The sequence below is a fragment of the Danio rerio genome, chromosome 17 (assembly GCF_052040795.2).
Source record: "Danio rerio strain M-AB ecotype USA chromosome 17, GRCz13ab, whole genome shotgun sequence".
Classification (NCBI taxonomy): domain Eukaryota; kingdom Metazoa; phylum Chordata; class Actinopteri; order Cypriniformes; family Danionidae; genus Danio; species Danio rerio.
This window is the reverse complement of record NC_141037.1, coordinates 34,988,663-35,002,701: the sequence shown is the minus strand read 5'-3', so window position 1 is coordinate 35,002,701 and position 14,039 is coordinate 34,988,663. Positions and strand designations below refer to the sequence as shown.

General features: G+C 31.9%; 2 protein-coding genes across 3 annotated transcripts in view; both read right to left on the bottom strand.

Annotated features, from left to right (window-relative positions):
• Positions 1-347: 347 nt before the first annotated feature.
• On the bottom strand, positions 348-10,499 carry zgc:162964. 2 transcript variants are annotated; one of them, NM_001089387.2, is given in 9 exon segments: positions 351-777; positions 901-1,833; positions 1,918-2,190; positions 4,386-4,569; positions 4,678-4,840; positions 6,524-6,682; positions 6,765-6,905; positions 9,608-9,749; positions 10,007-10,499. In NM_001089387.2, coding segments are annotated over 8 exon segments (1,485 nt in total). In that variant the 5' UTR covers positions 10,218-10,499; the 3' UTR covers positions 351-777; positions 901-1,621.
• A 1,013-nt stretch (positions 10,500-11,512) lies between these two features.
• xdh (xanthine dehydrogenase) overlaps positions 11,513-14,039 on the bottom strand; it is a 35,754-nt gene continuing 33,227 nt past the window's right edge. The window contains exon 36 of the mRNA XM_087290750.1: positions 11,513-12,982. Within this exon, the coding sequence (XP_087146876.1) occupies positions 12,932-12,982 (51 nt within the window). The 3' untranslated portion in view covers positions 11,513-12,931. The remainder of the gene's footprint in view (positions 12,983-14,039) is intronic.

The following is a 14,039-nucleotide window of genomic DNA, read 5'->3' as shown; positions in this document are numbered from 1 at the left end:
AGGTCACAAAAACTCAAAAAGACAGCCATTTTAAAAGCTTTATATTTTAAAGCTAATTTATACAGTATATCAATATGTTAATGTTAATTTGAAGCCATTGATAACAATTATTGACAGTTCAAATCAGAACGTTTATATCAAGTGTTGTGAAACAAAGTACCCTGATCTTAACCAGTTCATAATTCTTTGGACTTATTAACCTGAAACTTACTCTGCTAACCCAATTTTGCAGGAAATGATAAAGTATAAAATCTTCTTTTTTTTATCAATGTCTATGATTCTTTATACATTTACATTGCTTAATCCCGAATAACCCTTGAAAATAATACTTGCTCATTTTCTTCAGATGATTTTAGATGTTCATAGTTTACTGGCACACATATGTAAGGTACAAAAGTATTTATTTCATATAAAATACAATGTTTTTACTCATTGTAAAAGTTGAGATTGCATTGCAGGTCCTCCCACGGGACTAACCCCAGCACTTGCAGATACCAATAAGATTTTATTCTACTGTCATAAAATTATTAGGAAAATTCAAAAGACAAAATCCCTCACCATCTTGCATGGTTAAATCTAGCTGAACATTAGCTGCCACTTGCATTTCTCAGAGAATTAAATGATAAAAAAAAAAACAATCTTAACCATTAATCCAGTAAAGTCGCTCTTCATCTGCAAACAAAAAGTCCCAATTATTGTAGTGTGCAAAATTGTGGCATCTGCATAGTTTCATATATGTTTTAGTAGCTGCAGAATACACTTTCTTCTTAATAAAGTATACACATATATATATATATACATATATATATATGTGTGTGTGTGTGTGTGTATATACATATATACACACACACACACACACTATATATATATATACACACTATATATACATACACACACTATATATATATATATATATATATATATATATATATATATATATATATATATATGTATGTGTGTATGTATAAGTATATTAACATGAACCCTTACTAGAAAGTCAAACAGTGGATCAAATGTGGACGTTTGGTAGTCTAGTAGTTCTAGTTCCAGTAGCACTAACTCTTGATTTGCTTTTATGCATATGAATATGCAAAAATATAAATGAGCTTTTAAAAGTTAATAATATCCTTAATCTCCAGTTTCAATTAACATGTAAACGGAAAGTAATTATGCTTATAACAAGATTAAGCCTAAATAAAAAAGGAAAGCATCAACATCTTTATCCTTTTAACCACACACACAGCAATACCAAAGAAAATCCTATTAATTGCAAAATATCACCTGTTTCGGCATCCACAAACGATTTCAAAATGTTAAAGTGCTTGAATCAATCACATTCATTTAAATAGAATTAGTATAAACCCTTCCTTCGTTGATTCATTTATAATAAACATACAGTATACGGTACTGGAGTAAATAAACCATTGTCTTGCACTTTTTACTAAAGTACAGGAATTCGAAGATCTTAACACCCACGCAGGAATCCTGTTTCTTTAAGACTTGTAAGAATACAATGCCAATATGTTTGCAAATAACAAAAGCAACATATTTTGAGAGCTTGAGTGTAGTGTGTTAAATCAAAACTCATGAGCAGTGTATGAGGCACATGACCAGCTGATGTTTATCTGGTGTAATAAACTCTATAATACACAACCTTTGGCCTCCAGAGGGAGTAGGAATTGTCAAATTTGAGAAGATGAACTCCTTCACCGGGATACTGATGACTGCCTGCATAAACTTCCTCATGGCTGTCCCGACGAGAAACAGGAGCCACTTCATTAACCAGAGGAATTCTGCTTTGTTCAGTTTTCTCTTCTTCGGCTTGTGCTGTGCCTTACATTAGGACACAATGGACATTAATAATTCATATTTTACTCAGTATAAGTTTCTGTTTGTCAAAAAAATCCACTGCCTTACCTTCTTTGTTTTCAGTAGTAGATTCCCCTCCATTATTGCTGCTTGTTGGTGCAGTCAAGTCCTTCCACTCGAAGTGCAGCCCAAAACCGATATCATAGTGATCGGTGGCAAATTCCCAAAACAGGTATGAGCCATCAGGATGAGTGGGAACTCGGATGGTCAGCACTTCCCCTCGGCCCACTGTGATGACAGAGTCCTCATCGTGCAGAACCTTTTCCTTAAACTCCTTTATTTGAGGCCGAGTCCACATTGAGGGAGCCACGATAGGTACTACTGCATTCAAGAAAGAAAAGAAGAATAGGTTGAGTCATGATGAGATGCTTTGTGTTTAAATAAGCATTCAGTAGTGGTACTAAACACATCCATTAGCCACTTGCTGATCATATCATTATTTTAACAATATACAGTTAAAGGCAAAATTATTAGTCCTCTTGTGAAATAAATTATTTAAAATTATTTAAAAAGTCTGTTTAATAGAGCAAGAACATTTTTCCATTATTATTATTATTTATTTATTTTTTATTATTCTTTTTTTCAGGAGAAAGTCTTCATTTCATGTAGCTTGGCTAGAATATACACACACACACACACACACACACACACACACACACACATATATATATATATATATATATATATATATATATATATATATATATATATATATATATACATACATATACATATACATATATATATATATATATATATATATATATATATATATATATATACATACATATACATATACATATATATATATATATATATATATATATATATATATATATATATATATATATATATATATATATATATATATATATATATATATATATATATTAGGGATGTAACGGTAGTAAAAAGTAGTAAGTTATAAGAAATTAGTTATTAACACTATATGTTTTTAAAATGTGTTGAAAATATATTTTCTCAGTAAAACAATACTTTGATAAATATATGAAAATAATTAAAATTTCCCAGGGCTAATTTTACCTTACTTTTTACTCTATATTTAGGGGCATAATGGATGAACCTGTTTTGCAAACTAAATTAGCAAAGTCTGCATCCTTTTGGTACTGGATAGATAAAATTGTGTCAGTATGTCAATATGCGAGTATTCGTTTAACCACAGTCAGTTTTGCCTTAAGTTAAGGCAAACATATGAGCAAGATATGTGTGTATCAGTATATTGGGTACGTGTATTAGCACGTAAAGTGACCAAAGCTAAAAAAAAAAAAAACTGAATTTAAAATTGTTCATATAAATTATTATGTATTTAATATATACTATTGTATCATTTTACATTTAATTTTAATTTTTAATTATTAAATTAATTAATAATAACATAACTACCTTCTTTAAAATTAAAAATTGTGGCCAGTGAAAAACGCTGAATATAATAATAATAATATATATATATATATATATATATATATATATATATATATATATATATATATATATATATATATATATATATATATATATATATATATATAATTATTATTATAGTTTCAATCAGTTTTTAGGCATTTTTTTATTTTAAGAAAGATGAGTGTCCACTTTTTCTTCAGACAGCACTGATCTGCTTGATGTGGCTGTCACCTGCCATTTTAGTGGATCTGAAAGCAGGAATTATCTGACTGAAATGGGCTTATGAAGGAATAATGTAATGTGCTCTATTACATTTAACATCTACTTAAAACAGATTAAGGTCTATATCGACAGCTATAAATGTACAGATTGCCTCTGTGATTTGTTTTGCCCTGTCCTGTTCAAATCTATAGGAATTGCGTTGATGGATTGCTGCGGGAATAGTTGCATGTAGTGTGCGTGTTTACAGTTTTCATCTAATTCCAGTTACTGATTCTGTGATGAGTTGACATGCTCAAATATTACTGTATGTCAATGTTTTTTTTCCACCACTCTTTTGCCATCACCCTCATAATTAACAGGGAAACCAAAGAGCTCCCAAACGTAATTAAATTAACGTTACTAGCCATTTTGCTAGTGCAGCGTGTGCCTGACTGGAGTAGTGTTTGGAGGTGGGCGGGGAAGGCAGCATGTTGCCTGCCACATCATTTGGGATGCCTTGTTGAGCGTTGTTGCACTATAAACATTATATTTTGTACACTTTTTCTCTTTTATATTTTTAGATATTAGTCTGAATCGTTCGGTCTGTAATGCGTACCGAACTGAAAGTCTCGTACCGAATGGTTCAATACGAATATGCGTATCGTTACACCCTAATTATTTATTAATAATATATAATCATAATATTACAATCATCATGTAAACACCATACATATAATGCAAAGCAATAATCTTAATGTTCTTGCTTTGCAGTAGCAGCATATGATAATTTCCACATTAATATTATGTAGCACAATCGTTTTTTCATCATTAACTTAAGAACAAAATCAACATTTTAGGAAATAAAGTGAAAAATTTTTGTTACAACATACCTCCTGTTTCCCCTTCTACAACCAAATGGAAGTTTTTTTGGTCTTTCTGTTGTTTGTGATTGTCTAATGAATTTGATTGGCTGTTGGGGTTGCAGATGGACACTGCTTCGTTAGAAATAGGAGCAGGAAGAGCTTCTGATGTCTGAATCACAGTTGATTCTTCCTGCTGTTTCTGCGAGGCCATCTGAAATCATACAGAGACGACAAAAGATCAGAAATCCAAAAAGGCCTTTTCCTGGATCTAATCCTAAATGTGTAGTCAGCGTGGAAGTGTCTGCTGTGGTTTTTATACCTGCTGTAAGCGGAGAGCCTGCTGGACGTACTGTTGGAAGTGTTGTTCCTGCAGTTGTCTGATCAGTAACTGCTGCTGCTCTGGATTGTCTGGATACTGTTGTTTGGCATACTGTTGAAACTGCACTGCCGTTTGTGCATTCAGAACAGCCATGATCTGCTGTCTGCACAAATAAATGATTATATAAGCTTAACAGAAATTTCTCTGCTCCCAGAAAAATAAATACCACTTAATCCGTCAGATTTACTTCAGGTTTTCTGTTCTTTATGCAATATATATTTTACTACAGACAATACTGGTCAAAACATAAAGTGGAAGGAAGTCTCTTAAAAAATGAATGCAATAATGTTGCATGAAATATTAAGCAGCACATGCATTGTTGACAATATTACAATTTTCTTTAGAGTAGCACATCTTGTCAAAATGACACCAAATACTGGAAAAATGAAGCTCAATCATAAGAATTAATTACATTTCAAAATATATTCACACACAGGATTTCTGCTGGTTTTACCAAGTCCAATTTGAGACATTTAGGACATTTCTAAGTCTATTATGAATTAAATTTTACACTTGTACTGGGCCAAAAGCTTAGAATGGGTTCTAATGACCAGGGGAAAAGATTTTAACTTGTTCCCATTAAAAAAAATCTTATTCAGTTATTTTTTAGAGACGCATTTTAAATAAGGTGTCAAAACAAACAAACTCTAGTTTTATTTTTATATATATATATATATATATATATATATATATATATATATATATATATATATATATATATATATATATATATATAAATATATAAAGATATATTGTATATGGTAAATAGAGTTAATAAATGTAAAAGTTTTATTGAAATGGATTGTCTGTGATGGATGTGTCTTGACCTGATTGGGTAGCTTTATGTGAATAAAGTTTTATTAAGACTGTTCTAAAAAGATTTAAGACCTACTACACCATATTTCAGTAGACTGAAGACTTTTTAAGGCCTAAAATTTTGTTTTATAAATTCAAGACATTTTAAGACTTTTCAGGACCCCGCACACAGAAAATAAATTATTTCACATAATTACTATGATTTATTATAATTTCTAATCAAATAAATACAGAGAAAAAACATTCAAAAACATTTTCAGACATTATAGCATTAAGTGAACAAGGGTGACAGATCATTTAAATTTCAAATATTGTTTGCTAATAATATAAAATAGCCAGATTAGATTACTTCTTGGGATGAAATTACATTCTTTTAATGAATTCATTCATTCATTTTCTTTTCAGCTTAGTTTCGGCTGAGGCCACAGCGGAATGAACCACCAACTTATCCAGCATATATTTTACACAGCAGATGCCCTTTCAGCCGCAACCCAGCACTGTAAAACACCCATACACTCTTGCATTTACATTCATACACTACGGCCAATTGAACTTATTCAATTCACCTATACCGCATGTCTTTGAACTTGTGGGGGAAACCGGAACAAACCCACGTGAACAGGGGGAGAAAATGCAAGCTTGACACAGAAATGCCAACCTTGCTGTGAGGCAATCGTGCTACCTACTGCACCACCATGACGCTCTCTTAAAATTTACTAAATAGAAAATATTTTATTTATTTATTATAATAAAACAGTTACTTCAAATGATTTAAGTTTTATTTGTGATTCAATAAATGCAGTTTTGTTTGTCAAAATTGTTTACTAATTATTCAAATTTCACAAAATTCATACATATTTATTTTCTGTGATATTTCACTGTAAACACACGTTCAGCTTTGTCAACGATTGTTATAATTATTTTTGTCATTCTTCGAAAATAGTGACTTGTTAAATAATAGATCACTCACTTTTGCCGTTCTATCTGTAACCTCTGTGCCTCTTCTTTCCTTCTCTGTTCCTCCTCTATTGCCCTTCTCTCCTCTTCTTCTCTGCGCCGTTCTTCTTCTTCCAGCCGTCGTCTCTCCTGCTCTTCTCTCTCCAGCCTGAGACGTTCTTCCTCTTCTTTTCTAAACACACACAAATACAGAATAGAAAGGCTTAATAGGATACAAGGCTACATTAACAGACATTATGTAGTTATTGACGTACTGTCTCCTCTCTTGGTCCTCCTTCTCAATTTTATGTGACGTCACATATGGTGCAAACAAACTACAACAAGAGTTCAGAAGCTTCACAAAGTCCTCCATGGCGTCTTCTTTGGCCATGCTGCCCAGGGAAAGCCATTCTTTCCTAAGAGAATAAAATAGAACAAACCTAAGTTTCTATTGCAGATAATATAGTATAATACATCTTAAATTACACATGCCTTGGTAGTAATTATATAAAAAGCCATAATCATTCATTCAAGGAGTAGTTCACCCTAAAAAGAAAATTCTGTCTCACCCTTTACTTGTTCCAAACCTTTAGAGCTTCTTTCTTCTGTCCAACACAGGAGGAGAAATTTTTAAGAATCCTAAAAAACCTGTAACCATTGACTTCAATAGAATTAGTTTTTCCTAATAAGTCAATGGTTACAGATTTTCAGCTTTCTTCAAAATATCTTCTTTTGCTTTCAACAGAATAAACTAAACTTGAGTGTGAGCAAGTAGTGAGTACGTTTTCATTTTTAGGTGAACAACCCTACCATAATATAAATCATGCTAGTATATTATATGGAACATATACAGTACACCCCACTAATACTGGCACACAATGTAAATATGCCTGTTCAATAAGTTTGTTTGCACAATTAATATTTAAGAAATTATGTTTACTTATTATACTTATTATGTTTATTTATTTGACTTGATGTCCACTGATGAGAAGGTCCATGAAACAGCTTCAGCTCCTGTTCTTATGTATACATAGGGTAAATACAAATGGCAGGGTACCTGGGATTAGGTATAGGAGTTTAACCGTTTTCAAAGTACAGTATACCGTGGTTTGGAAAAGTTTTAAAACTGCCAAAATGTTCTGTAATACTGTTATGTGTAAGATTTTTTATTTACTATTTTTTTTGGACAACAAAAACTCCAGCAGAAAAAAAAAAATTCTTTACTAATTTTAAATAGTAAAGAGATCTGTGTTTTTGAAGCAGAAGAAGACAGCAGAAGTCAACTAATCTTTTGAATTATTTAGCTTGACATGTTTACTGTTCCAAACTATTATAAATCGTTCCCAAAATAAAATTTATTGTTTTCAAAAAGGATTTTTTTGTTTGTTTGTTTTTTACCCAGACATTTAAAAAGAATATATTTTACAGCAGTAATCACAATACCGTGATATTTTTATCCAAGGTTATCAAACCGTCAGAATCTTATACCCGCCTATGCCTACCTGGGATGTAGGAGATTTTATAGTAGTTAAAAGGTATTGAGACCTAATAGAGGTACAGTAGGAGGCTGCTTAAATACTCTGGCTGTTGACTGAAATATTATATAGGCTCATTCCTCCATAACTAGGCCCAGACAAAATCTGCACTCACAGAAGTTCCCAGATTTGCACGGATTTTTAGCCCATCATTGAGTCTTTTTAATTACTTGTATTAATGTGTGTACATTTCTATTTATACCATTTTTTATTAATTTCAGTAATGTTATTGACTAATATGAAAATGTTCATATGATTTATTTAGAATAAATTTTGCAAAGTCATATTTTCTGTCTTTTAGTAGATATATTACATGAGAGACTTGCTTTGTTCACCAGTTAAGTGGATCTAATTGGATTTGCATTGGAAACATTATATAAAAGTTTAAAAGATATTAATTTTATGTCATGTATTAGGTTTTTAGTTGTGATGCTCCCAAAATCATTCTACAAAATTTCACAGATTTTTTTACAAAGTTCTGCGCAGAAATAGCCAAAAAAAAAATAATTGCAGTTTTCGCCTGGCCCTATCCATAACTTATGGTTGGGAACATCATTAATATACCCTTCTTATAAAAACTTGTGTGTGCCATAATTGTTGGGGCCCTTATAAATTCATACATGTAAAATATATCTATATAAAGCATGATATTCTGATTGATATTTTATATTTTAGTGCACCTAGGTGATTAGAAACAGGAAATTGTTCAACCATTACAAACACTCAGAGTCTTTCATCTCAATGGGTAAAAAGAACATGAGTGTTATTTGCAGCAGTAGCTAAACAAAATAGAAAAGTCATTCATTCATTTTCTTTTCGGCTTAGTCCCTTTATTAATCTGGGGTCGCCACAGCGGAATGAACCGCCAACTTATCCAGCACATATTTTACGCCAATAGATGCCCATCCAGCTGTAACCCAACTCTGGGAAACACCAATACACACTCTCACGCCCAATTTAGCTTATTCAATTCACCTATAGTGCATGGTGGAACACTCAGAGGAAACCCACACCAACACAAGAAGAATGCAAATTATACTCAGAAATGCCAACTGACCCAACTGGGGCTCGAACCAGCAAACTTCTTGCTGTGAGGCGAACGTGCTACCCACTGCGCCACCAGAACGCCACAAAATAGAAAATTTAAATGAAAATGATTATTCCCATTTCCATGGAAATATTTCAAAAACTTCAGCCAACAATTGGCATGAATCAGTCTGGACATGCGTCTCTTGTTCATTTGGACCAATGAACGTGGTTTTATTGGCCAAAAAATGTCTAAGAATCACCGCTGGTGTACGTGTTAGTTGGGTCTTGGGGTCAGATAGTTTCCAAAACTACAATTAGGCATCATCAGCATCACCAAAAAATTGTTTGGGAGGATATTCTTATCCAAAAAATAACTAAAATATATTTTTTTATTTAAATATTTTGAGCAAAAAGTTGAACAACAAAGCATTTGTTTTCACAGCTACCTTGCTTATATTTACAAGGTTGAGAACTGTAATAAAGGGCACTGTAAACCAAAAAACAATATCTATATCATTTTTAGTTAACTGTAGCCATAATTTTCACAGCATTACCTTCTGTCATTTCCCAGTACGTCAAAGAAGCCAATGTCTGGACAGCTGTTTGGATTATAAGGGCCGAGAGTGATTTGCTTATGTAGTGCAACCAAACGAAGGTTTTCTTCATATGTTGGGTTGAAAGCCTTTCCATTCATCTCTGTTGTGAGACAGTGACATCATTTAGAGCAACCATCATGGAAATAAATGACAACATCTGGGAGAGACTCTGAATCACAATTATTAAGATATTACAAGTTCCTCAATAGGTGGAGATGTTATTAAACTGTATCTAGACAACGAGTCACAAAAAGAGACTTCCATTTGTTTTGCTAACGTTACCGGTAATAAAGAAGTGTTAGGTTGTTAGATAAACAGAAAGATAAAGTGACTTTGTATTAATTAAAAGTTCTGTACCTTTAAAGAATTTCAGCGCAAGTCTGAAGAGCTCCTCTAAAGTAAACCCCCAATTTCTGTCCAAACTCCATGACTTCTGCGGTGTTTCGTTATCCTGACATGTTTTATGGTCTTCTTGGGTGTCCAGCGCGTGTGTTTCGGTGTTAATGCCGTTTTCGGAGGAGGTTTTCTCGAGCCGGTCGCTGCCATGATCTTCTCCGTCAAACTCCATCATGTCAAACTGTCAGTCCGCGCTTACGCTCCTACCGTGCTGCTGCAGTCACAGGTGGCCACGTAGCGCTCAAAACACTTCTCTTCCGTGTATTCCTACCGGAAATCCCGGATATTTGTGTTATTTTCAGCTCGTTTAAACCGCTTTTGCTTTTTTAGCAACGCTTGCAGCTGCAAGGGAAATATGCGGAATGTTCTCCGACGAAACTTGGTTTTGGTTTAATGCTCAGATGACAGTTTGTTATGAGCATTACCTGTGAGCATACATTAGCTGACCTGACTCAACCAGCCGTAATGCAGCTAGTAAACTGAACCACATTCCTTGCCAAACACTCTTGAGTTTTTGGGAATTATGAGATATTAGAGGAATTATGATAGCTTATAGGAGCCTGGTTACACGGTTAATTTGAATTAATATTGGCTTGTTACTGTTAATTGTTAAATAGTTGAATATATTAGCAGCCTAATCACCTTTATGTGATTTTATTCATTTAGGCTCTAAATTAGCTTATTTTTTGTGTTTCCGTGATTTTAGCTTATTTTACTGATTTTAAACAAAAACAATTAGTTAAGGTTTAATTTACATTTATTTAGATTTTATTATATTTATACCATGGTTAATTATTCATCTTTGTTAAAAATATTTTACTGGTCCATAAATGTTAATATTTTGTAATTAGTTTATCTAAAATGTTTATGTTAACATATTTAATATGATTAGGATATGTTGTGTAGGCTAAATATTTTTTATTGTTAGTTAATGCTAAATGAAACAACATTTTGTGTTACCGGATAAATAATATATTTTTGACCAGGGAAGAATCCCTTTCAAACCTTGAAACAGAGGTTGGTGTAGTAAAGTTTCTAAAAGTAAGCATTTAAAAAACAAAAGCACTTTTATAGCTATTATTTATGCTCAATTAATTACACAAAACTGTTCAGACTGAAGTGAATCTCTCCTAATTAAGAAGATAATGATAAATCTATTGTTCATCTTTAAACAAAGGCCAGTGAACCTCATGAAAAACTGGAAAGCCCAGAATTTGACCAGAAACAAGGGTTTCCAGTCTGTCATGTTTGAACAAGAAAAGAAACAAGCCAAGTAGGCCATTCAACTCCATTAAAAAGCTTTTGTATTGTGATTTTGCCAACAGTCATCCTCCTAGATGTAAATTAAGTGTAATCTTCTCCATTTACAGTTTGAATCATTACGTCACACATTTTTCTGCCATTCAGTGACTGGAATGAGGTTATAGGGGAACAAAAAAAACATCCAGAAACTCACTCATGAAGAGATTTTCGATGCCAAACAAACACTTTTATTGTAAACTTAGAAATAAGGTATCAGTCTTGTGTAAATGTAAGAACAAATGCTTTATTTTATACAATGAGGTGTTTTTTTTTTAAGTGACTCATTCAATATGTATATGCTATAAAATCCTTTACCAGTAACAACTCTTGATACATTTCAAAGCAATAATTGTCATTTGTTACAAGATTCTACATGTTGCTTACAGCACATATGAATACACAATGCAATCTTCTGAATCATGTTGAACAAATTACAATTATTTGACAATCACTATAGACTAGTGTGAATCATAAATATAATTTACTATGTATATTGGAAAAAAAAACATAATTTATTTACTTGTCAGTATCATATAATCAATATTCAATACTTCAAAGTAAAAAGAAAATAAATGAGTAAATAATTAATTGTCACGAGAAAAAAGGTGGTTGTAACTTTAAATCCTTTGAAAGTTTGCATCTTCGCTGAATTGAGAGGGAATTGTTATTCTGAGAATACTCATCTGAATTATAAGATGAACTCAGATTTGTGAGAAATATAGACAAAATTTTTTAAAAATCCTTTAAACGAATAATTGTGAGAAATAAAGATGCAATTAAAAAGAAGTAATAATTGCAATATATGAACTCAGAATTAAGAAAAAAACTTAATAGTAAAGTATAAACTCCGAATAGATAGTTATGAACAAAAATGTGTGAGAAACATCAGAAAGCTTTAGTTACCAAAATAATAATAGGTGATAAAACAATTACTAAGTGCACTTTTTATACTTCATTACACATTCATATTATTAAAGCTTCATTGAGAGGTCATAAAAGCACAAAAGCTTATGTTTTCACAGTAAAATGCTCAGTACAAAATCCTCAGTCTCTCTTTCGCAATTACAATGTATTTATCATGCTCATGTTGAATACAATATTAATACTTTTAAAGTCAACATGAATATCCTTTTGCAAACACTTTTACTTGTGTAATATATCATATTTCTCAATAAAACAGGATGCTTGAAAAGAAAAGACTTGAATTTATTCACTTGGAAACTAGACCAAATATTCCATGCTAAACAGTCATTTGCAGTGGGGGTAGCAACCAGTAGGGGGATCGTCCTCGTCACTTTGAGAGACAGACCATTTAGAAACAGGTTATTTTTAATTATATGAACGCAAACTTCTGGATCTTATTTGTTTTTTGATATCTATCTAACAGCCTGTGTCAGCAGGAAAACAAAGTTGTTTCAGGCGAACAGTAAGCTGGAACATTTTGATTAGGAGATGAATTAGACAAACATTTTTTTTCCTTGGAACAATAAGCAGCAATGAATCATTGCACATGACCAGGAATGTGCAATAGTAAAGTACGTAGTGACTGATTTCATGTTGACTTTAAACTGAGTTTGCTGAGTCTCAGACCTGCACTGCCCATGGAATAAAGGTGCCAGGATCCGCAGGAGGACACTAAAACAAACAAACACACACACACATAGTTGTAATGGTTAACAGCATACAGTCAGCTTCAGTAAGCCTAATTAGAATAATCTGATACGTGTGACATGAAACAGTAAACCACATGAAACCAGCTCCATGTTCCCATACTGGATTTTTAAAACAGTAATAATACAGTATGTTTTATATGAGCCAAATATAAAATTATATTTATATACAAAACAAACATGAAATCATTAAAAAAAATAAGTTGGGGTAATTAGAAAAATTAAGTTTAGTTAACTAGAAAATTAGAAGTTGGAGCAACTAGACAATTAAGTTGTGCAAACCAAACAAAGATAAGTTGGTGCAACTAGAAAAATGAAGTTGAGACAACTAAAAAGTTGTGGTAATTAGAAAAAATAAGTTGGGGCAACTACCAAACTGAGTTATGGAAACTAGAAAAATTGTTGTATTAACTAAATAAATAGTTGTAAACAGTTGTGTTAACTAGAAAAGAATTAGTTATGAAAAATTGTTGGGGTGATTCAAAAAATTAAGTAAAGTTGGGACAACTAGAAATATTAAGTTGTGTGAACAAAAAAATGATGCTGGGTCAACTAAAATTGAGTTATGAGAACTACAAAAATTACATTAAGCAACAGTAACTAGAAAAATTAAGTGATTTTTTTCATTTATTATTGCAAGTACTGATTAAAACAGGGTCTTTATTTGTATGTAATAATATCTATTATTAATTTCTATATATACACAGTTGAAGTCTGAATTTTTAGTCGCCCTTTAAATTTTTTTCTTTCTTTTTTAAATTATTCCCAAATGGTGTTTAACAAAGCAAGGAAATTTATACAGTGTGTCTGATATTTTTTCTTCTTCTGGAGAAAAACTTATTTGTTTTATTTCAGCTAGAATAAAAGCAGTTTTTAATTTTTGAAGAAACATTTTAGGGACAAAATTATTAGCCCTTTAAGCTATATATTTTTTCGAAAGTCTACAGAACAAACCATCGTTATACAATAACCTGCCTGATTATCCTAACCTGCCTAGTTAACCTAATTAACCTAGTTAAGCC

What these genes read in the sequence shown, in the direction of transcription:
- zgc:162964 (XM_087289236.1), bottom strand. Translation starts at nt 10,220, where the DNA reads ATGATGGAGTTTGACGGAGAAGATCATGGCAGCGACCGGCTCGAGAAA. An exon ending in TTACAGATAGAACGGCAAAA is followed by an intron (nt 4,841 to 6,523) that starts GTGAGTGATCTA and finishes TTATTTGTGCAG; the next exon opens with ACAGCAGATCATGGCTGTTC. An exon ending in AGGCTCTCCGCTTACAGCAG is followed by an intron (nt 4,570 to 4,677) that starts GTATAAAAACCA and finishes GTATGATTTCAG; the next exon opens with ATGGCCTCGCAGAAACAGCA.